We start from the raw sequence: 26,037 nt of genomic DNA on the forward strand, positions 1-26,037 counted from the left end.
AGATCTTTGCAATACAACTGTTACTACACTGACAATCCTAATTGTATCTACATCGAGAGGGTGTACACACAGGCAGGTACACGTGTGAGCATGCAAGTGTTCATTATATAAACAAAGAAATTATCCAAGTCAAGTCTGGCACAAAGCTGCAAAAGCAGCAGGCAGTGTGGAAGGCACTGCACACACTAGCAAGTTTCCCAAAACAAAACAGTGCCAAAACCTTATCACATCACTGATTTATCATCTACCCAATACACTGAATGTACTCACCTGCTGTTAAATAAGCATAGTAGCACTGGGACCACCTGGATTCATTTTTAAGCCTTTCGAAGGATTCAAATGCATCTTTGAAGTTCATCTCTATCATGCTGCACCAACCTAGAAGCAAAACTGATTTAATTCCAGGGAAAGTACAGTAATTCAAATTTGGTGTCAACATTATTGAAACACACAGTCTATTATGAGAGCTGGAGCTACTTTAACAATTACAACAGTAACTGGAAAATTAAAAACAATGTAAATGAATTCCATATATTTAAAGCCTGGTTTAAATTTACTGAGAAATTCTGAATTATAAGATTCCATACAAAACAATGAATCCACTTCAGAGCAACAACAAATCTATACAGACACCAAAATCTTTTTTTAAACTTAGATACAATATTTTGTAGGACACTAAAACTTAAAAAGCTACTACTTGTTCCTTTATTATTTCCCACTGTCACAAATTCCCATTTACAGCTTGAAGCAACATATCTTCTCCACTCTAAAGAGCTGTATGCAAGATCATATAGCATATACTACTATTGATAGAAGGAAATGAACATGAAATACAGATCCTGCAAACTGTGAAGCTTCACTAGACTGATTACTTTTTGGTAGAGAAATGATGATTCCCTGGACAAATTAAATGAGTTAATTTCTAATTTTAAATAATATTCAGTAAGCGAACAGTGTGCCCTTGATTCCACAGTCTACTCTCTGATTTTGCATCACTTTGTGTTTGCAGAAAAATTTATCATGAAAAATACTTGCCCAAACAAGAAGACAGGTTTATTACCATAATCCATCCAAGACAAAGGCCGGTATTCTAAAACCTTTTTAAAAATCATAATAAAAAGAATCCAGTTTGCTTATTGAAGTTGCCAATCTAAACTTGAAAATGAGCCATTTATGGCATAAACATATCCAACGTACCTATTTCATATAAGCAGACATGCTGAATCTCCCTTTGATCTGTTGCAAGTTCCAAAGCAGTATGAAATGAGGTCAAGGCACTATTGATTTGACACTAACAAAAGTGAAAGAAGAATAAAAAAAAATCAGACTGAAATTTAAAATTTGTTCTATAATTTGATTTTGATAAAGAAAACAATCAGATTTCTGTTAATAGGAAATTAAACATAGTAGAAGAGTTTAACAGTGTAGCAATAGCCAGTTCAGATTCTCTCTCAACCTTACAAGTAAGTGACTCTATTTTCTATTATGTCAGAAATTCATTGGTTTTGTGCAGTAAGCTTTAGGGTAGTCTCATTTTTACTCTTATTAGTCATTCCACCTTTAGAAGTCATATTTTTAGCATCTGCCAATGAAGTTTAGCTTTCTGCACAATAAGGGTACCATTAGTGTTTGATTTTATTTATTTTGAACTTTTCTCCTTTTCCCATATCCCTCAGCAACCACTTTAAGCAACAGTTAATAGAGAATTCATAAATGCTGCATGACACATTAGAAGATAAAAAGGCACATGAGAGAAAAAAAAAACATTTTGATAAAATCATTAGTTAGCAACAGCTTAGCAAAAAGAGGCTGACATCATTCTAAAAACTAGAATGATAGTTCTTTTGACTACCTTAATTTCTAGTTTTCCCAGAGTAGGATGGGATTTGTCCATACCAGTCATTATGGGGAGGAAATGCAAATCAATATTTAATTAATTTTACATATATATACTATGTATTACAATATGGCCTGTACCTGCTTTAATAGCATTCCTATATTTATTCTCACATACAATTATAATAATTTATAAAACAGAAGAATTTTTAAGCCAGTCTCTGCTGACTAAGCAGGTAAGTGAAAGAAACCCTTGCAAGTGCAAACCCATGATCTGTGCAAGCATAACTGAATTCGAAAATTCCTACAAAGATCTGCAGAATTATATCTTAAGACCATGAACAAACAGAGCTCTGAAGTGATTTTTTAGGTTTTCTCCTTTGTCTCATCAGGGAAAACTGTTTTAGTTGCTAAGGAACAATTTAATTGAAAATAATACATACTGCATCAAGACAGCACAACAGCCAGCAAAGGGATCCACAGCTGTACCAACATAAACATTGTACCCTTAGAAAATACAGTGGTAATGAAACTAAGATGCTTGTTGGCAAGGCAGAAGCATATACTACACAGAAAGACAAGTGAGTTATATTTGCCCTCAAAATTACCAGGAAGCCTTAGCCATGTACACCTTGTTTACTTTTGTAGCAGCACATTCTCTCCACTACACATTATCCCAACACGCCTTCCTAGAAAATAACTGTTATGGGCCCAATCTTACAGAAAAAAATAATGTCAGTTTACAACTTTATCTTCATGCTAGGAAGTTCAAAAGCTCTGTAAATCTATGTTTTGAATGACTCTGAGGAAAATGGAAAAAAGAAAATCTAAATATTTAGCCCTCTTTGAAGATACTTTGCCTTCTAAAATCCTAAACATTTCAAAACAGAAATCACTTATTTGTAGGACATGTTATTCCACACAATGACTACTGGCAATTAAATCATTGTCTGCAATGCCATACACCAGCCTGGGGTAGTACATGAAACACCAACCACTCAGTAATATACAAGTCCAGCTGGCTGAATATTCAATCTTCTATAAACTATCCTTTTATAGGATAGATCTCACAAGTGTTTTGACATCTGTCTAACTTTTCCTTCAGCACCAATCTTGGTTAAGTATGTTTCAGAGACATTCCTTAATAAATACAGTTTCAATCTTCTCTAGGGATTGTGACAATATGCTGGAATACAAATTTTTACTCTTAGTGTTAATTCTTAAATTAATTACTATTTGTTTACTGTTTCAAAGAATAAACAGAAAGAATTATAAAGTCCCAAGAGTCTGCAAATATAACATCCTGTCTGCACCTGAAATTGATGTTCCTGAGATTTATAAATATATATAGACACATTTTTAATTCCTTCAACAGGCACTAACTACTCATGCCTCTCTTGGACATAATACAAAGACAAAAAAGCCCATTAAGACATAAAATGTGTAATTTACAGAATTACATAACCATGAAAAAGATTAATAAAGCTAATGTGAGGACCCTAATCTTACATTTCTTGACTTCGCGCTAAAACTGAAAGCACCCCAACCTATCAACTAAGCATCTACAGAGCTTACCAGGCCCAAGTGGCTTCCCAAGCCAACATACATTTCCCCGAAGAGTTGTTCTGAAATCTCAGGACACTTTCCTTCTCCCAGAATGTTTCTATTCTCAATCAGCATTCTGAATTTGTAAAGCTTTTAAGAAGTCATGTCCATAATTAAGGGGAAACCAGAAAGCAGTTTCCTGCTAAAAGGCGACAATTTACACCAGAGAACACTGTATGGACATTTCAAAGCTTCTGTTTTCTATTCCTTAGCACACAGAAACCCATTTTTTCTGACATGACACAAAATCCAAATAGAATAAAACTAGGATACCATACTTTGTAGCCTAGAACAAGTAACTAGAAAAGCCAGCACATTTCTTGAAAATAAACCCTGACATTATGCAAGCTCTGCAAATTTCTTTACTTTAGACATCACTGTGACTTTCTTCCAGAAAGTTCACTTGAGACTTTTCAATGCTTATTATTACTCTTGCCCTCAGTCTACTTTTCCATACCACACCCTCTCACTCCTAAACAAGAATGATACCACTGATACCAAAATGTCTACAAAAAGTAACTAAAAAACCAAGAGTACCTGTCAGCATTACACCACCTCTCACTCTGCCCTCTCCCAGCTCAAGGTATACTTGTACGTGCATATAGGTTAAAGCACAAACTTCTCAATTTTGGTAAGCCACCTGAAATAATATTCCCATGCCCAGTGGAAAGAATTTAAACTTACCAGCGCACTAACAGTTTCAAGGAAGGCAATATAAGCATTTCCCAGGCTTTGCAGGAGCTCTCCTCACTCACCTTGGAAATGAGGAGGAAATTACAACTCACCATATTAGTCTGTAATCTATGAGTATCTGAGCACTTCTGGTTCAGAATCACGGCATCATTTAGGTTGAAAAAGACCTCCAAGATCATACAGTCCAACCTTTGATTGATCACCACGCTGTCAACTAAACCAGAGAACTAAGTGCCACATACAGTTGTTTCTAGAGCACCTCCAGGGATGGTGACTCCACCACCTCCCTGAGCAGTTTGTCCCGATGCTTAACAACCCCTCCTGTGAAAAAATTCTTTCTGATGTCCAACCTTAACCTCCCTTGGCACAACTTGAGGCTGTGTCCTCTCATCCTGTCACTTTTTGCCTGGGAGAAGTGGCTGACTCCCACCTGGCTACAACCTCCTTTCAGGCAGCACTTGTAGACAGTGATAAGATACTCCCTGAGCTTCCTTTTCTCCAGGTGAAAAAACACCAGCTCCCTCAGCCACTCCTCACAGGAACTGAGCTCCAGACCCTTCACCAGCTTTGTTGCCCTTCTCTGGACACTCTCCAGCAACTCAATGTTTTTCTTGTAGTGAGGGGCCAGAACTAGACACAGGACTCAAGGTGCAGCCTCACCAGTGCTGAGTGGAGGGGGACAATCACTTCCCTGCTCCCTTTGGCCGCACTTATATGAAATATGTAAGACCAATGCACAGATTCAAGACATATGTAACCACAAGTGTATCATGCAGAAATCCAGCACAGCTCCTTGCCGTTGCCACCAGTCACATACCTGCCTTTACTATTATGTCAACAGCATTCAAGCAAATTAAGCATGTAAATTCCTAACAAAATCTACAGAACAGCCCTAGACATTTAACCAAAACATTCAGACACAGCAAAACCTCCCTGATACAGCACCACTTGGAACAAAGCAATGATGAGAGAGGGGAGAAAGGCTGCTGAATAGAAAAGCTCCCATGCAAACAGACACATGAATAGCAAAGGGACATTTTAATTCCTGTTAGCAACCAATAAGCTTTCTGCTGACTAAGGGTCATGGCTACACAGCATTCTGCGTGCCTAAGCTAACTAACTTCATTAACATGGCTACGCTGTCTCTGGCACAAATAGTTTCACTTGGACCTAAACTTCAGTATCAGTACTGCAGTATCTACATACTGCATCATTTCATACACTAATACTGTAAGATTACATTTAAAGAACTCTCCTCTGAAACACACTGATACTCCAGAAAGGGACCAACTTCACAAAACCGACACTCATCCCAAACATATTCTCCTTCTTTACACGTAGAAAGATATATTCAGTTTATTAGCAACTTATGTTTAGGCTTTCACCCTACCTTGCTCTGAAAGTCAGAAGCACCAGTTGAGTTTTATTTCTCATTACACTAAAAATACCAAGTCATACCCTGGTAATCAATGCACTTGCATTTTTAACTGCACTTGCCTTCACTGTGTAGCTATTCCTGACAAATCTGATTTTTACCATAAGAATGGAATATGCATACAATTGAACAAAAGCCACCAAAATCTTTCCTACTCAGACAAACAGCAATACTTCCCCAGGACTGACAGCTTGCCTGTGACAATGTAATTCCCAAAATGCACCACTGCCTTCAAAACAACAGCAAAAAAAGAAAAATAACATTCAAATCCCATGCAAGAATATGCCTGCAAAATCTGATAGTCCACCGAAGCCTACTCCTCTGTTCCGTTACTCTTGTTACCTCTCTCAGAATATTTAGCCGTATTTGAAAGACTTAATTGCAAATCCCAGCAAAGAATGACCACCAATATTAATATCTCAATGAGCTCTTGTAATTATGACGTTGAGATGAACAGTTCGAACATTCTGGGTTTGTGCTTCTGTGTTAGGTTTTCTGGTTAATATAATCGTTCAGAAAATATTCTGGTCTGATAAAAGTAGCAGCTAGGAGTTGAGTAGTTTGAAGTACTTGTCTTCTATTATCAGAGATTCTTAGAGAATAATTTAGCCAAAACCCATAAGGTTCCAGCAGTGTTTGAATAGCACTTTGCAATAGCATTCACAAACACATTCTTAGTGAATACATTTCGGCTTGGGTCAGAGCTCACCCTTAGCAACAGAAAACATCCTGGTTTGACCTCTCAAAAGCAAAAGCAGTTATTTAAGGGAAATTACTCCAGAGAATTAGCTGTATATGAACCATGCATAAAACAAAAAGGGGAAGATAAATGCTATGTACTCAGCAGATAATACTCAACATTTTAGCTTCACAAGCAAAACTGAAATAGCTCAAGAAACTACTGAGTGACCAAAAGCACTTCCTTTTAGCACAGCCCACAAATGTATCAAGTAGCTGAAAAAGAATTTCAAAATGTTAATTCAGATAGATGTAGTGGAAGAGCTGGTTTTGCATCTGAACTTGAAACTAGGAAGGATTTAATCCATTCTTATTATCTTTCCATGTATCTCACACTTCGCTGAAGCTTGCTTAGTTCATTGACATCAGAAAAATGTAAAATAACAGGGTGAGGAGGAGAAATCAGTCTAAAGGATGAAAACACGCAATACCTCTAATCGCTGTATCCTTCCCTTGAAGAACATGAACAGAGAAGAATTTGGATAAGCAGATTCTTTTTTTGCAAGAATTTCTTTTGCCTCTTTCAATCCTGCCTTGTTATCGCTGCCGTCAAGAGCAAAAAAGGGGCGAACAACTGTGTGGTACCACAAGAGAGCTAATCTAAAAGAAATGTAAGAGTAAAAAGGATTACAGCTTGTAAACAGAAATTTAAGGATTACGTTCTACACAGAGACATTTTTTAATTATTCTGAAAGACAAAGATAGACATGAATCTTTTATTATTCAATCTGGCTTTAAAACAAACACAATACTACTACCATACATCAACATACTCCTAAACTGCACCTGAACATACAATTCAGTGCACGTCACCCAAAGGCAAGGTAATAACCCAGCTCATTGCATCAAAGCAGTTGAGCCTTTAGAACACTGTCAATTTTGAAAAAAGAAAAACTCACAGGAAAACTATGAAAACTAATTGTTCATTAGAGAGGAAAAAAAAAATCCTCCAAAAACCCCAAAAACTAACAAAAAAATCAACAACAAACCTAAACACACATCAGCAGACACACTTGAAATCAATGTCAAAAAGAAATACATCCTGTTTTCAGAAGGGCAGACATCTACATGACCTACATCGCTTCTGGAAACAAGGGCAGAGCACAAAGATTTCCAAGACTATCTTAAGGAGGAAACATTCCCAGAAAATATAATTTTTCTTCCCCAGAAAGGAGAAAGAACGAATCAACAGGAACATTTAATCTTAACCTTTTTAAAACAAACAGAAATCCAATTCTTCTCCTGCTTGTCAATGTTTCAAAAGTGACATCTTATAGTACCCACAGTAGATCCAGTAATAAAAGGATTAATTTGTAGATGATGTAATAATAATTTATGAGGGTAGTTTAAATTACGTCTACCTCTTAAAAAGACCTGAATGCAGTACGAAGTCTTGGAAAAAGAGTACACAAAAATTACTCCTTTAAAAATACTATAAGGAACATCTCATTTTACTGAGACACTAAAATAAATTAAAAAAAAAAATTAAAAAATTGAAAAGATCTTGGGCTAATAGTAAGGAAAAATAGCTAAATGAGATCAATGACTCAGACAAAATAGCATGCTCTCCATAGCAGAGAATGTAATTCAGGTAAATCTACACAGACTTCATGGGAGCTTCTATTTACTCTGCTGGCATTTAAGCAAATAGACATGAGAACTGCAGGTACTGAAGAATACAGCAAAATATTGACACAAACCCCAAATATATGCAAATAATTAACAGCAGAGATAGTAAGTGATGAATTTACTAAACCATGGCACGTTAAACAACAAACTACGAGTTTATTTTACCTGCTGTTGTTTCCTTTAAAGCAACATGACCTTTTGGTTTTGACTTTTCTCCAGTTACTTACTTTTAGTACTAAGTTATCTACCAAAGCATTTCAATATAGCTACTCACGTAGCTAAAGGGGCCTTCATGTCCTTACTTTCACTTGCATACATCAGTGAGGAAAGCCCCTGTAGGCGGTCTCCAGGAAAACCCAGCAGGTTGATGATTTTGAGCAGGTTTGGGGGCACCATGGATATGCAAAGATGAAAAAGTCCATATCCAAAGCTAACAGCACCTTTCAGTCTGTTTAGCGAATCCTCCGTTACACCTTCTGCAGCAATATGATTATCATTTGCAGCATCAGAAGTCAAGGATTCCTGAGTTGTTTTCTTCTGATATATTTCCTGAAGTGTATTAATGTCCGTATAGCACTTATTGTAAATTTTCCAGGCTTTTCGGAGTATCCACCCACCTTTTATGTAAGCTAAAAATCAAAGGAAAACAACTACTTCAAGGACACATTTCAGAAGCCGTTTTAAGTGGTAAATGCTATTTCACAAACTCTAGGATGCTCTCTCCATTTGCATTAACTTCTTGTATAAAGGATTTTGTAATAGCTACTGTTCTCTCAAAGAGGTCTTGCATACTGGGCACTATAAACTTAAGTGCTCACAACCACAGACTTTACAACATGCAGTACAAAGGCACTTCCAGTCAGCTACACAGCAATACAACTGTCAGAAAGAAAGAGAGAAATCAAAGAACTTCACACTGGATTTTGCTCCACTATGCAGTACAGATGAAAGAGCTGCCTGGCAAACAGAGAAAAGCAAAACTCAAAAGAGACTACACCTCTTCCCTTAAGCCCAAATTCTGTTAAAAGACAGTCGATAGCAAAATACCAAGAAAAGCCTTTCCTTTGGGCTAGATAGTAAGATTTTCAACATCATCATTTCCCTGCCCCTCACATGAATATAATGCCTTTATGATTAAAAAAAAATGGAAAAAAAAAAAAAGCATGCAGAAATTTTATGGTTTTAAAGTATTTCTCAGTTGCCTAACTTCCTCTATTTCAAATGCAATGAGTACTCGAATTTCCCTAAAAAATCTGGTCTTGAGGATTCTCAGCTGAGAATGACAGAATACTTGGTCTCACTATGATTTTTATAGGAGGGTAAAAAAAGGCCTGATATCAAAAATAAAGATTTGCCTATTTACACAGCAATCATCTTGTAAGCACATCCTTGGATAATGGCAAGTGTTAAACAGGATACAAACAGAATATCCTTGTATATATTAATCATAAAAGCAGACACCAGCATTATGTCTGTGATAGAGTCCTAAGAGTTAGGAACTGCAGTGACAAAGACAGTAACTAAAAATAAAATAAAATGAAAACATGGTTACAGCAGCAGTGTTCTAAACAAATATAACCAAATTTGCAGAGATAAGTGTTATAACTAATGCCAGAATTAGATCATAACAGGTGGTGTGTGTCAAAGAAAAGAAAAATGCTATTAATACCAAACAAGTCCTTACAAGCCTTTGATGCCTTTGACAAAAATCCTTCCAATCACAAAAAAACCCAAAACATTTCTAGAGAAAGTAACATCACAGACTAGGCTATCTCTTTTTGGATTCTTGTTGTATGAGGAAGGGATAAGGCTAGTTTGATAGTCTTAAAAAACTGTACTGAGAAAGACTGCAACATTTGTATTCTCAGTTGTGACAGATGGGTTCTGTCAACATGAACTTGAGGTATTACAAGAAATTAATCCTCTATCTTGAGATCCATATTAAAGCATTATAATAAAAATGGAAACCCCTGCCTTGATTCAGCTGCGTTATAAGACTAACATTACTTCATTTTTAAGCAATTAGGTCATTTTCTGCCTGCACAGAGTACTTTAAGTTATGTGGTTCACCACAAGATGAATGCTCAGACAACTATGCACAGCAATGCAGCACACCAATAATAACATCCCCACATTTTACTTATCCTAAGTAGTGTTTCTCCTAATAGCTAACCACTGTGTTTCAATGCGAGCATGAAATAGAAAGGATGTGTTAGGTGGAAAAAAAGTATAGTTTTAGGCTTTACTTCCATCAGCGTGCTGTCATTACCCCAAATAATTTATATACTATTGATATACCAATATGAAACAATCAAACAAATTATAACAATGAATTCCTAACTTTTTTAACATAAAAATTAAATCAATCCAAATCACTATGCTGATTTCCCAGCATGAAAGTAGTCAGACTCATGACAGCAGTGGAAAATATCAAGAAAAGGCAGTTCAATATTGCCATGGGAAGCCAATGTAAATTGCTGTGTTACCAACGTTATGATCAAACTATTTCTAATACATCCATGAGGGTGGAGAAGAAAATGTGTTAAGCATACGAGAAAGCAGATTGCATGTCATCATATGCTTCTTGTCAAACTGTTCCATGAAGACAAACAAGAAAATTTTCACCCATCCACCGATCAGAAGTATTTGTCTGCCTTTTTTTTTTTTTAATTACAGTCATTTCAATAATCTGGTTGCTGTTTCTGTACAGAAATATGACAAAAACAGAAGATGTTTATACATAAACAGAAAGATAATGTACTTTAAAAACCAAAATGGACCCAACAGTTCAGCAATGGCAGTAAGTAGCATTTAGCTGCTTGGAATTTTAACTAAAGATTCCAGGTATATTTTTTTACTCAGTAGAGTAACCCAAATGTACTGCATGTTGTGCAACGCTCTCTCTGCTACCCACTTCAGTTCTCTGAGCAGCAGACAAGAGAGAAAAGAACAGACATCACCCTCAATTACAGCATCCAACCAAATTATGCAGCTGCAGAATACATACTGAACCAAAGAAAAAAAGCTTCAAGAGGGAGGGAAAAAAAACAACCACCACAAACAAAAACCCAGAACTGCATCAAAAATAGCAAGGAAGTCTTTCTGCAGCACTAAACACACAGCAGACAGAAATATCCCCTGAATTTCTGCTAGCTACAGCCAAACACATTCCTGATGCCACAGCTTGGAAGAAAACAAGTTTGCACATCACAGAAAGCATTACGTCCTTGTTTGAAAATCTTAGGTGTTATTTTAAATAATGTGAATGTTATTTCCCTGATTCAGCTGATCAGCAGAGTTTTCACCAGCAATCTAGTCTGTTTGCCATCGCTTGGTCTTCACTGATTTGGTGAGAACCTGAGAATGCGCTCACACTTTATATACGACCTTGACCACATTTTCTACAAACACATGGATAAAAGTATATTTTAAGATTATGGAAGAGATGCAGGAATGCAAGAAAACATTAGAAATGGCTCTGCAGTCCAGAGAAGGAGTTTATATTCAACACGACAGGATTAACCTCTTTGGCATACAAGGACACACTCTGGTGGCCAGAGAATAAGAACTGATTCAGCAGTTCCATCTTCAACGCACTTCATTTAAAATTGCTTTCACTGGCAGTTTGTCAGTGGCCTGGACTTAATGGCCTCTTTTATCTTGCATCAAGCACACAGATGCTACCCATCTTTGCTGCCCATCTTCACACCAACTCCTCCAACGCCTCTAGGAGAACACGCAAAGGACTCCAACCTGCCTAAGGAAAATCAGTTGAATGCGACTATTGGTACGAAAAAAAGCAAAAAGCATGATCTGTAGCAACCCATCTCATCCTACACTATTACCTACACAAAGATAGAACAATACCTCTGCAAGTGTACCCATCTTGGAATATTTCAACTGGAACTGTGCTCCTTCTTAAAAACAATCATCCTTATTGCTATCCTTATACTGCGACTTTATGATCACGCTTTATTAAAAGGATATCATGCAAAAATATATCTAAACATGAAAGATACAGCACACCTGATAACTCTTGTTTTACAAAGGAGAGCACAGCCAAGTAGACTTGACAGTCTGCTACAATTATTTGTCTTTGTAGACGATCTATCATGGATAGAGTGGATTTTCGTCCATCAACCTGTTTGGAATATAAAAAGACAGAGCAGAGCAAAGTATTAACAAAGATAATAGACAATACTTCTCTAAATCTGAGAAATCAAAAAAGGCAAAATTAACTGCAAGTGATAGTATTGCTACTAAACTAATTCAGCATTTTGAAGTGCAAAACTATGCTAAAATTCCTTTGACAGGTCATCAAGCAAAATCCTACTTGATAGAGAAATTTTACACATATACTAGCAGAACTAAGGTTCTACAAATATTCAGAAAATATTTAAATTTCATTTAATTATTACTAAATGCATCAGACATGGAATTAAAAGATGTTAGATAGGAAAAGCACAGGAAGAGGTATATGACAATTGGCAGGGAAAACATAGTGCCTCTTAAGAGCAGAGAGTGAAGTATGTCAGGTTCAATACTTTTTAGCAAGTAAACTAAATACTGAAGAGAAATGGCTTCTTTTTCTGCTATGTCACACTAGACAGGCCATTCACTACATATTTCTATACTATTACTTTTACTGGTCCTCAATCTTCATGCTTCATTCTTCCTTCATTATTTAGAATAAAAAATCTAAAAAAGGAAGGAAAATTCCCTAGGAATATTCCTGGCTCACAGCACTCTGCAGCCTCAACGTCATGACTTTTGAACGTTACTAGAGCATGTATGAATTAAAGTTAGCCTGAATTAGACAGGTTACAAGCTTCCTGAGATAATTTAAGAGATCACTAATTTGATATGTTAAAAAACAATTACTAACAAAACACAACCTGCTGCTTTAGAAGAGGAATCACCTGAGACTGAGTATTTTACAACAATTAGGAAATCCAAGCAAAATATTTCACTTCATTTCCAAGTTTATCATTAATCTCAACTGCTCTTCACATATCAAAAATAATTTATTCAAAATACAAGGAGGACAGAAAGGAAGTTTTCAGAAATATTTATCCAGTAGACAAATCCATATTTTAGAAATTATGTTCTTACATTCTTTTTAATTTTATTCTTGATTGTTTCTATAACTCCAGCTTCTTCACTTTCACAAAGTTTCTCTGTAGCCTTTAAGTCATCACACGCCAGTTGCATTTTTTCTTCTTCAAATGTCATCATGGCATTCTACCAAAAACCAAACACATTTGAATGATAGAAAGCACAAATGGTTTTATTTCTACAGAAGGTATGGATAATAAAAGTTTTCCTAAAAACTTGAGAATAAAACTTCTTTAAACAAAAGTAGTAAAATACACACATAAGTACAAATATTTTTAACACAGAAACACCAAACTAGAGAATTGAGTACTTTATCAACATTTCAAGACAAATTAACTCAGAACTCAGTAAGTCCTTGCCCCCATCTCAGAGCTTCATATGCAGTCGAATTGAATGCACTGTCATGATGAATTTATAGAAATTCATTTTCAGTTATTGTTATGTAAGGCATGATTTGTACCTGTGCAGGTACTGCTTTTATGTAATAAATTCATATAAATAACAGGCCTCCAAAGTCAGTAACAAGAAACAGCTATTACATTTTTCAAAATAATAACCACAGTCCCTACATAGGAAGAAAAAGAAACCGCATCTGACTCCAACTACTGCTGAATTTCAGAACAAGTAAGTTCTTTTCTTGGAGCTTTATTAAACAAAAGCTCTGAATGACACAGACACACCAAGTGCTGGTGCTATATTTAGAACAGCAGCTAAGCAAGATACATTCAGGATCCTCTGATGCTGCACTCTGATGTTACACTGGTTCAGCACATCAATTCAGATAAGCAAGCCTGAGACATTCTCTCTCTTTCCTTTCTCCCCTCCAGTGACTTAAAAGAAAGCATATGCCCCAGAAGGTGTCCTAACCAGTGTATCTCTCCATATTGCATACTAGAAAGAATTCAAATTTATTTCATTTACAAATCATGTATTTCTGATATACTGTAACAAATTCTGTCTTTAAAAAGAGTATTACCACGGATAATTTCTCGTGAGACACAGGATTAAACAGTAAAGTCAGAATAAGGACAGTCTAAAACATAAGATTTAAACATTTTCTAATACACTTGCTCAGTTTTATATAAGGTATTATCATTTCTAATTTCTACAAGCATTTAACAGACTTATCTTGCTCATTATGACTTTTTAGTCAATCAATATTCTCAGTTCTCATATATCCAGAAAGGAAATAAAGTCAATGGATTGAATTAACAACTTTCATGCGGCAGTATGGATGGAGAAATCTTCAGTAGCAAATGTTATCAGAAAAACAGGCATTTGTGAGTTTTAATTCAATTAATTAATTAAATAACTTCACTGCTCACTTAAGAGAGTGTTTTATTATGCCTCTGTTAATGGAACACATAAATATTTCATACATTGAGAAGCTTAATCACAGAACCTTTACTTTCTATTTAAACCACACAAGTAAACAAGCTTTACATGATGTGATGCCTTGTTCTCCAGCTACATTTAATCTAAAAATTTGAAAAAAATTAGTTTCATAAAAATAACCAAATTTAGAGTATCCAGCATTATGAACATACACATGCACGTACAAACATGAACCAAAACAGATGTATACTCTGTGCTCTCATCTACTCACCAAAAAGCTGACAAAACTGGCTCCAAAACTCATTAATGGGCTATGGTTTCTGTAAAGAAAACAGAAAATAGTTAGTATATTTGAACATATTTCCTGTCATAAAGATCAATATTGCATTTCTTGGGTTTAATTTATATGTTTGCAAATAAATCTTGGTGGGGTTTTTTATATCAAAGAGATACAGAAAATTAAAAATCTGCCAGTTCTACTCTTCCCTTGTGATCCATCACTACAGTTTTGTCCTACCAGACAAGCGTCAGTCAGTTGTATTAAGAGATTCCCATTTCCACCTGCTTCTACGAATTTAAGCTAACCCACCCAGATCTAAAAAAACCGCATCTACCACATGACAAAGTTGTTGTAAATGCAAGGTTCTTATAAGGCTTATGGTTTTATATATATTCAACTTCAGAATACGTACCTTACTACACTGTGTAAAATAGTTTTAAGATGCTTCACCTATTCTCTTTGCAGGGCTATTCCCAAAGGGTGAAATCAACAGCTAGATCAAAAAACACAGGTAACCAAAACCTTGGTAATATATATGGAACAGGTTTCAAGCTTCAGTACAACTGTAGTCACACAGAGCATGAGAGTACAGTAATGCCACATAGAAGGTACTTGAAAAAATTAAAAATTAAAATGCCAGAATCTCAGTGGTACCACGGATCCACACCATTCAATGGTGGGCTGCTAGGGTATATGAAAACACAAACTTCCAGGATTTAAGAAGTACCATTTATGCTATATATATATATACACATATATATATATAGTTACAGTACAGCACTTAATTTTTTTCCAACTTCATTCTGCAAGCATTAGATTAAAGCAGAATTTTTAAAATAGCACAGCCATTTGAAAAACAAGGAGAAAGAAGTATATTACTAAAACACAAATTTCCAGTAGTGAACCTGTATTATATAATACAAGAGTTTGGTTTGTTTTTTTAAAAAAGAAGCAGTCAGTAATGTTTCACACACCCCCACCCCCCTTTTCTCACCTTGTGATTTAACATAAATATTTAAAAGCAAGGACATGAACAAGAATAATACGAAAGAAAAACAGGGAAGATAAACAAAGCAGAAAAACCTTCCCTTTTGATACACATTGCTCAATTCTGGATATAACCTGTCACATGTTTTCATTATTTTTCAAAAGAAAATAGGTTGGGTACTTCCCCCTTTGTTGGCACGTCAACAAAGAACAGCCGCCAGTAAACGTCTCTGCTGTTCAGTACCTGGACTGTTCTCTACCAGCAGCTGTGTTTCACAGGGCAGTAGCAATCAGCTACACAAATTACACTCGCTGCAGCTGGCACTTCCAGCATGAACTCCTGCTGCAGAGGGCATGTGGCTCTCTCGTAATCTCCTTCCCAACGCATGAGGTGTGTGGGACCCATTCGGCAGTCAGTCTTACGATCATACTCAACACAACCTTCACCATACATTTCAAGGTCACACCTCCTGCATTATCAACACCCAACTGATCTAAAACTGCAAAACAGATCAGGACAAGAAAATTTTACATATATGTCCTTAAGTATGAAGTTGCATTTACATCGTACTTTCAAGGAAGCTCAGAAATAACCCAATTGTTTCATTTTTGAGTTTCCTCAGACCAACACACACAGAGAGAAAGCAGTTCTGGGGAGTTAAAAAATGTTAAAGTAATGTTAAAAAATGAAGCAGCTAGTTACAGCTGAGAGTCAACTGGTCTTTACAGACTAGAAAATATACTGAAGCCCTTACTGCAAGCAGCGAAAATTTCCCAAGTATTTTAATGTATATTTGTCTGAGTACAACTGAGTTTTTTCCCCAAATACATATTTATCTTTTCAACTGATCTTTCAACACTGCTTCCACACTTGCACTCTTGACACTCACTTTGTTTCCAATTCTATCCCCCACAATCAAAGGCAAAACAGTGAAAAAATCAAGAGCCACATCACTCTATTCTGAAATTATCAGTAGCTTTAATACAGGAGATAAATGTCGCAGATCAGTTCTTTTTAACTTTCAGTCACTCAATCTATAAAAAGCATTGCCATTACAGCACATATGGGCTGTAGCACAAAAGGACCCTGAAGCAAAAAAACACGATGCATAATATTATACGATGTCTGGGAGATGCTTCTGTTGAGACCATGGAGTTTGGCAACCAAAACACGAAAACTTCACTGCAGGAGTTCCTCACACAGGCTTTGTGACATCACTAAACAAAATAAGAACACTTCTGCCATATTCCTAAGTAGTCGCTATAGTCACTATAACTGCAGCCTTATGGAAGATCATTTAGTAAGGTTAATTTCAGTGTTTAAAATTCATTTTAAACAACAACCATGTTCTGTGCTCAGTCTTCGTGAATATTATGTTGAATTATAAATTCTTCAACAACTTAGGGCTATCTTTTCCTTGAGAGCTAGGAAAAAAGTTTGCAATGGCACAGTACTGTCCCAGTAAAAACTAAGGCTTGACTAATGATGACAATAAATTTCTGAGAAAAATATAATTCTACAAAAATAACCCTTGGCTCAAGCTCCTTATAAGTGACCTTCAACTTCAGACATGATTTTACATCTTTTTTGACAGATACCAAAAAGTTAAGATACAAAAAAATGAGGCAGCGCTTGGGAAAATACTAGTAGCAAACCAATGGCCATATCAATGTTGGCAGGAGTTATGGAACTGAATACAAATTAACACTGGGACACTGCACTACCCAAGTTGTCCTCATGGCTTTGAAAGCAATAGCCTCCATTAAGTAAAGAAAAATCTCAAGACTTTTAATTAGCTCAAAGAAAAAAAAGAACCAGTCTCCAGACATATTTTGTAAAACACCATTTGCCCCTCAGCTAGGAAACTAGGACTCAAAAATATCTTTATTGTAAGAAATTGTGCTACTAATACTATTACTAAAAGATACCACAGTAAAAGGTTCTACATATCAATACAACTGGTACATGTAACTACGCTTAAGTCAAAAACTTCAGAACACTGAAGTAGAACTTTCTTCCAGGTATATAAATCAGCGTTACATGAGACATTGCTTCTCCCAGTAAACCCTGACTAATTTGATTCATATCATGGCATATCTTTAAGAAAGCAATTCAATTTCAGAAGAAAGGTGTTTGCCATGCCCCATTTTCACACATGATGATAACATTCAGGAGTTTTAAGCCTTGGCTTAATAATGCTGAGATAATACAGCCCAATTTTACCATAAAAAATAAATTAGAACTGAAGCACATAAAAACAAACAAACATCTCGGTTACTCCTCAGTATTTTCTTTTTTTCTACAGCAATTTCCAAGACAGTATTTCCCTTCCAAATACATCAGCTTCTAAAGCTACTTTCTAAAGCTACTTGAGCCTAGCTCAAGTTTAAATTTAGAGTAATGTAATTAACCTGCCAACATTTCCTCTCTGCTTTTCTAGGCATTGCTACTTTAACCACAGTCCACTAAGAATTCCAGTCATCATACTAATGGTGACACTCAAGTTGCAACAAACTATTTTCCTTCAAAGTGGGAGAGTAAAGCATAATGGCATGTAAGTTCTCAGATAAATACAGAAGCAGCAACTAAATACTTTAAAACAAGAAGAAATATGTGTAAATATAAAGGTAAGGAATTTACTGCAACAACACAGAAATCCTTTGGCCATTATTCCATCACAGATTATTCTAAAATTTGTTCTAAAAATTATTTGTGAGACTACAAACATGACAGATCTACATAAGTATACATCTCATCCAATACTGGTATATGAAATACCCAAGGTAATTTAAGTTCACAGAAGCATTACGGTATTAAGACACATTGAGAACTGCGTATGTCAGATCTTGGTTTAGTTTACATTTCATCATCAGCTCAAATTTGTTTTGTTAAATTAACTTCTGTTTTCACTACAAATACACAACCAAAACAGAAATTCAGAAATATAGAAATAATTCTGTAGCCCTGTTCCATCCAGTTTTTACCTGACTTATTTTGTCCTTCTGCAAATTAAGAGGGGATTGCTTTGCTCTAACTTAATATTTTACTAGAAATAGTAGATCAAAGAGTGGGTGAAAAGTCTTTACAGTATTTGTATCTTTTCACAGAGTTAATTTCTTCAGTGTTAAAATAAGATCTGCTTACTATCATACCTCTTCTGCCATCTCCACCAAACCTGACTTCTAACTTCTGAGTAATAAATTCAGATTTTAGTTTAGCTTTCTCCCATCTTCCCTTGGACTACTACCTGCCAGATACTGCCCCATATGGGGCAACCTCCCTCTACTCTTTCCACCACTTCTTTTGGCGACATCACCTGTCTCTGTCATGAAGACCACAAAAGTAAGCATCACACTCAATGTGATTATCTCCATGCACTCAGGTCTTGGAAGATTTAAACTGCAGAACACTTAAAATATTTTTAATCTATCCACATAACTGGAAGATTGGTGCTGGTTTTTATGCATCGCTATTGCTATAACATACTCTGCCTAGCCGTGAGCTATGAAATGCCGAGATATGCATTTATTACACATTTAGAATACCACTACTAAAGATCACTTCCCTTGTAAATAACTCTCCTTTCTATACATCCATCTAGCAGCTGCTCCTCTGCTTATAGCTGCAATAAACGAAAGCACACAGGGCTGCTACCAGGGCACTCATGATTTATTCTCACGCTGCCAATCCAGATGCTATCATCCTTCTCCCAACCAACTGACGTCAGTTCCCGCTCTGCTGTCCTTATCTTTAGAGAAGCTACTGAAGCATCTACTAAATCACTTAATTCTTGCACTTAAGGTTCCTTTGCTGAGCTACATAAGCAAGAATTTTAATAGCGATTAGACAGCCCATACATGGGCTATAATCTACCTACTGATCAATGCTGGCTTAATGTCACCTTGTCTCAACTTGTATTTGGGTCAAAAGTATTTTGAGCCAGAGTCAGCATTTTAAATTGGTAATGTGAGGTCCAAACAACTATCCACAAGGGAATTTCTGGTCCATTGCTGAAGCTTGTGTGTCTGTTAATATATATAATGTAGCATGTCAACTTTAATGTCATTTTTTTTTAGGTAATCATACTGAGCTTTTTTCTCATTTGCTCCAGCTTACGATTCTACTCTATGTTCTGCTTTACCCTAAGAGGCTGTACAGCATGCTTTTCTATATTGGCCCCATTCTTTAAATCTTTACACACTTTGTCTTAGAATCACATTTCCTCTATATCATCTTCATTTTCTTCCTTGGAAATGACCTCATTATATACATTTTACTTATCATCTTGTACGATTTGTCTTTCCATTCAGACAGAAGTTGAAAACTTGATCAAGCCTTCTCAGATGTAAGAGTCATTCATGCAGAATCAAACATTTCCCTGGTAGGAGACAGAAGACTGTTGGATTTCTTGTGAGATAACATTCCTGATCTTGTGATTTATGCCCTGGCACCCAGGAGGGCCAACCATGTCCTGGGGTGCATCAGGCAGAGAGTTGCCATCTGGTCAAAGGATGTGATTGCCTAGTCTGTGCTAGTCGATCTCACCACAAGTCCTGTGTGCAGTTTTGGGCAGTGCAACATAAGAAGGATATTAAGCTATTAGAGAGCATCCAAAGGAAGGCAATGAAGATGGTGAAGGGCCAAGAGGGGAAGCCATATGAGGAGAGGCTGAGGTCACTTGGTCTGTTCAGCCTGGAGAAGAGACCTCACTGCAGTCATAACTTCCTCATGAGGGGAAGAGGAGGGACAGGCACTGATCTCTTCTCTTTGGTGACCAGTGACAGGACCCCAGAGAATGGCCTGAAATTGTGTCAGGGGAGATTCAGGCTGGATATTAGGAAAAGGTTTTTCATCCAGAGAGTGTTTGGGCACTGGAACAGGCTCCCCGGGGAACTGGTCAGAGCACCAAGCTTGACAGAGTTCAAGAAGCGTCCGGACAGCGCTCTCAGGTACATGGTGTGATTCATGGAGTAGTCCTGTGAAGGGCCAGGACTTGAACTTGATCATTCCATGGGCCCCTTCCAACTCAGGATATTCCATGATTCTACAATTTAGGATGTGAATCAACATTTAGCTAAAACTCCTGATTTTATTCGACACTCCTTTCTCTCCTCTTAGCTGGAGGAAGTTTTTAAATAATTTTTGAATTGCAAATGCTTTTAGGAAGTAAAGAATCAGAAAAAAAAAAAAAAGGTCTTTTGACAGTTTCTTTCCTTCCTAAATGTTTAGGAATCCAAGAAACTACAAGGGGAAAAAGAACATTCCAGTTCCAGCTTTCTTGCCAATGTCAGCAAGAAATGGTTCACCAAAACAATACCATCCCACGGGCTGACTGAGGGCTCCATCTCTAATGCCTATGTCCCTGGTTAACCTCCACATCTCTTGTAGCTTCCACAGGTACTCAAAGTCTAAATCAATGAGAACTATGATGGTCTCAGCATTGTTCAAGCTGAATAGAAAGATTGATATCTGACAGTTTCAAATACGAGTTTGCACTATGGGGACCTGACACAGCTACAAGCATTAAAGACAATGGTGCTGTCTGCTGCAGCTTTATGAAAATATAACACCCACTGGTATTTGATTTATGTTCAGAATGTTATTACCAGTGATAGATGGAGGATCTGGACTTCTTAAAAAATAAAATTCATGAAAAAGCACATGCAGTTTCTGATGCTACCTGCAGATGATTTTTCAAGACCCTGATATCTTCCTTGAAGCATAATTTAGAAAAAAACAAGTCACACACTACACCAAACAAAACATTAACTGCTTTAGTGTGATAGTCAATGCAGTTCCAACTACATGTTGTATCTGACACACAACTGACATATTCATCTGACTTCTTCAGATTCTATATAGAAATATATAACCTCTAAACACCAAGAGACAAAATACTGCTCTCCCATGCCCAACACAGAAACAATGGTTCTACTGCCCATTCAAAGTACCAACCCTCTTCAAAGGCAAGGTTTTATTTATGTGGTTATACATATGAAACAGAGTTGCAATTCCTACCCTGGTTTCCTCTGGGACTGCATTATGATCAGTTTTAAACATGACCGATTCTAGGCTCAGCAGTCAGCTTTCTGGAAGATACAAAAATGCAGAATAGGAAAGAAAAACAGATCCCACCTGTCCCACAGACAGAAGCATTGATTTGACCTAATTTTTCACAAGATCTTTAAGTGGCAAATTAAGTAAAAACTAAAGTAATAAAAAGTAAAAGCAAAACCAGTCATTTCTAAGAAATAGTTTTAAGTAGTTTAAATGATGTGGCTACTGAAACTGAAGCTTGGCTGAATAATTGAGTTTCCAAATAGTTTTGTAGGTTCTTAAACAGTTTTCAAAAGAAAAAGACCTCCTTTTCTCCCTTCACTTCTGCGTTTCATCTGATAACTGTTAAGCTTCTGGAACGGAGCTAAACTACCTGCATAAGCAGTAGTTTAGAATTCACACTTCCTATAAGAAAGGTCACTTGAAATGCAGACAACTATCAAGTTAAAAAAGCTGCATTCCATCAGACATCTTGGAGCTCTAGTGCCACAAATTATGAACATCTATATTAAATTATGGAGAGCTCCCAAGAGCTGCTCATTTGGCTTACCAGCTCCATTTAGGATGGGTTCTATTTCATAATTCCAAGCACACACCAACAAAAACATACTTATTAAGACTGCATGCAAAAAAATATGTAATAGCATTACTTAAGTCCTTTCAGGAAGAACACGTTCAAGACAAGTACAGAACCCAAAACTGTTGGGGAAAAATGTACATGCCTCCAAAATTCAAATTTACAGGAAGTTGAGCATACTTTGCTGTATCTTCTCTCCTATGTCAAATACATTTTCAACATACAGTTAACATGCAATTCAATAAAGGTCTATTAGTCCACAGCAAGAGGAACCATGCTATAAATTTTGGGACAAAGTTTTTAAATGACTATGAAAATCTCCAGCTCTAAGACAGCAATTATCAACTTATGATCCACAAACCATTCATCTTATGAAGGAATTCCTATTTCCTCCTTGCCGGTGATGTTTAAAGGCCAGGATCAAAAAGTACACTGAACTCAGAGGCACTTCTTGAGAAAATCAAAAAAAGAAAAGCCTGCACCTGGAAAAAAAGATTGCCAAGTTTCTGCATTTAAGATATCTTTAGTAATAAACTTCCTAGATAAACAAGAGAATAGTTTGCAGAAGAGATCATTATTCACTCTTTCAAGGGAGGATTAAACCACATTTTGAGAACAGGAATCTTAACAATTTTACTCCCTAGCACTACTTTACAATGTAAGAAGCATCACATATTTAGAATTCCTAGACTACTTCCAGATTCACACTACTGAGAGAAAGCAATGGCACAACACAACCAAAAGCGGAGGAGATGAAACACCACTGAGTGTTCCTTAACCGGCACCTTAAAAAACTACACAACACAAAAACAAGCAATTGAACAGTTGATGACTCCAACACAAAGAAATATGCAAGAAATAAGTAACCCCTAGGGTGCAACTTCACATGACAGAAATGTAATGCTTAGGCACATAGTTTACTGGTGGTCTTGGCAGTGTTGGGTCAACAGTTGGACTTGATGATCTTGGAGCTTATGCATGTGAGGAATGCAGAATTGGACCGACCTTACCACCTCCAACATTCCAGTTAGTTCTACATAACAGTACTGTGCATGTCACTTAACAACATATACTAAAGACTGAATGAGGTATTTAATATTAGACCGTTGCAGGTACACAATAAAGTTGTAATTCCATTATTATTATTAAGGGGAACGTTCTTAATTTGTCCTACTCCCCACACTCTACTTCCAATCATCCTTTTTGTAAACAAGATTTAAGTACATAAGTACACCATCACTATGAAGTTCTATTTTAAGTCAACTGAAGTCTTATTTAATCACACAGACAACAGCAATATAGTGCATATTAATTATTTAGAATGCATGTGCAATTACAGCAGCTCAAGCTCGGGTGGAAAACATTAGTCCTCACTAAAAAAAGCCAGGACAGGTAGGGGCAATCTTTTCTTTAAGAGTGACTTACACAGCTGCGCTAATGCTGTTCCTACCGGATGCCTACTTAACACAGAAACCTAGACATGATGTATGTAGATTATGAACATAATCTTACAGCCTGAAGATAATCACAGAAGCACTAAGGGACCTTCCATTGCTGTTTTGTGGGCCAAAAACCGCATCAGATCAAATACAAGCACCAGAGCAAAACACATCCAGGACACGTCTCTAGGCACACATGCGTGCTTACACAGACACGACAGACAAACACAGCCAGTGCTACCGTGGGACCCCTGCCCGGCCATTCCCCACCCCTCCAGACACCCCCCACCGCACACACCGAACACCACCCCCACAATGCGGACCTGCAGCCCCTCAGCCAGGACCTCGGGGGCGGATCCCCCGAGCCAGCAGTGTGCCCTTGTGGCCAAGAAGGCCAATGGTATCCTGGGGTGCATTAGGAAGAGCACTGCCAGCAGGTTGAGCGAGCTGATCCTACCCCTCTACTCAGACCTTGTGAGGCCACATCTGGAATGCTGTGTCCAATTCTGGGTTCCTCAGTGCAAGAGAGACATGGAGCTCCTGGAGTGGGTCCAGCAGAGGGCAACGAGGATGACTGGGGAACTGGAGCATCCCTCTTACAAGGAAAGCGTGGGGGAGTTGGGTTTGTTCAGCCTTGAGAAGAGGTGAGTGAGAGGGGACTCAATAATGTGTATAAATAAAGGCGGGGTGCCAAGAGGATGGTGCCAGGCTCTTCTCGGTGGTGCCAAGCAAAAGGCAAAGAGGCAATGGACAGAAACTGATGCACAGGAACATCCACGTGAATAAGAGGAACTTTATTGTGTGAGTGACCGCACACTGGAACAGATTGCCCAGAGAGGTTATGAAGTCTCCCGCACTACAGATGCTCAAGAACCGTCTGTACGCAATCCTGTGCCATCTGCTCTAGGATGACCCTGCCTGAGCAGGGATGTTAGACCAGAGGACCCCACTGTGGTCCCTTCCGACCCGACCCATTCTGTGATTCTATGCATCACGCGTGCCCTTTCCCCCCGAGAGCGCTGACCGAGCCAGGGACCGGCGGCACCGACGTCTCCGCTCCGCGGGGCCGGGCAGGGCGAGGCTGCCCGCGGCGGGGGACCCTGCGCGCCGGGAGAGGGGAGGGCCGCGCCGGGGAAGGGGCCGGGGAGCGGCGGGCAGAAGGGAGGCCGGGGCTGACCTGTATTTCTTGAAGAGCTGGTCGGACTCGCGGAAGCCGTTGTTCAGCAGCATGTTGATGCCGGCCAGCGCCAGCTCCGCGTCCTCGATGGGCAGCGGCGTCTCCCCGTCCTCCCGCGGCGGCGGCGGCTGCTCCGAGCCGGCCATGACGGTCAGGAGGCAGCGGGACCCAGTCGGCTCTCCTCTATCAATCTAATCTATCTATCTATCTATCTATCTATCTACCTCCCCACCTGCCCGCCTGCCCCTTCCCGGGCGGCTTTGCGCTGCCTGGGCGCGCGCTGCGGGAGGAGGCGGGAGCGCCTGGTGTCGGCGGAGGCGCGAGCCGGGAGGTGCCGCCGCCCGCGCGCGCCGCAGCCGCCCCGCGCCCGCAAACCCTCCTGAGCGGCGGCGCTCGCCCCGCGACACAGTGCGCACGCGCCGCCGCGCGGGTCGCGCAGGCGCGGGGCCGCGCCGAGTGAGGGGTCCGGGGAGCAGCGGCCGCGGGGCGGTGCCTCCCGCGGCGGGGTCGGTGCGGCCCGTCCCCGCAGAGCCCTCCGCCGTCCTTCGCAGCGTAACAGTAACGGAATACCCTGAGTTGGAAGGACCCGCAAGGACCATCGAGTCCAACTATTGGCCCTGCACAGGACCATCCCCAAGAGTCACACCATGTGCCTGAGAGCACTGTCCAAAGGTTTCTTGAACTCTGCCAGACTTGATGCTCTGACCAGTTCCCTGGGGAGCTTGTTCCAGTGCCCAACCACTCTCTCGGTGAAGAACCTTATCCCATCCAGTCTGAATCTCCCCTGACACAACTTCAGGCTATTCCCTCGAGTCCTGTCGCTGGTCACCACAGAGAACAGATCAGTGCCTCCCCCTTCTCTTCCCCTCACAAGGAAGTTGTAGACTGCAATAAGGTCTCTCCTCTGTCTCCTCCAGGCTGAACAGGCCAAGTAACCTCAGCTGCTCCTCATATGGCTTCCCCTCTTGGCCCTTCAGCATCTTCATTACCCTCCTTTGGATGCTCTCTAATAGGTTTGTATCTTTCTTACATTCTGGTGCCCAGTACTGCACACAGTATTCCAGGTGAGGCCACACAAGTGCAGAGAAGAGTGAGACAATCACCTCTTTTGACTAGCTGGTGCAGCTTTGCCT

The 26,037-nt window shown here is 38.6% G+C and overlaps 1 protein-coding gene across 1 annotated transcript in view; it reads right to left on the reverse strand.

Moving 5' to 3' along the window:
* TTC39C (tetratricopeptide repeat domain 39C) overlaps positions 1 to 25,174 on the reverse strand; it is a 35,868-nt gene extending 10,694 nt beyond the window's left edge. The window contains exons 1-8 of the mRNA XM_027675105.1: positions 24,905 to 25,174; positions 14,658 to 14,706; positions 13,049 to 13,177; positions 11,963 to 12,077; positions 8,211 to 8,565; positions 6,739 to 6,907; positions 1,198 to 1,291; positions 271 to 378 (exon numbers count right to left, since the gene is read on the reverse strand). Coding sequence (XP_027530906.1) covers positions 271 to 378; positions 1,198 to 1,291; positions 6,739 to 6,907; positions 8,211 to 8,565; positions 11,963 to 12,077; positions 13,049 to 13,177; positions 14,658 to 14,706; positions 24,905 to 25,050 — 1,165 coding nt within the window. The 5' untranslated portion in view covers positions 25,051 to 25,174. The remainder of the gene's footprint in view (positions 1 to 270; positions 379 to 1,197; positions 1,292 to 6,738; positions 6,908 to 8,210; positions 8,566 to 11,962; positions 12,078 to 13,048; positions 13,178 to 14,657; positions 14,707 to 24,904) is intronic.
* Positions 25,175 to 26,037: the final 863 nt, after the last annotated feature.

The sequence above is a fragment of the Neopelma chrysocephalum genome, unplaced genomic scaffold (assembly GCF_003984885.1).
Source record: "Neopelma chrysocephalum unplaced genomic scaffold, ASM398488v2 Primary Assembly neopelma1_22, whole genome shotgun sequence".
Lineage (NCBI taxonomy): Eukaryota > Metazoa > Chordata > Aves > Passeriformes > Pipridae > Neopelma > Neopelma chrysocephalum.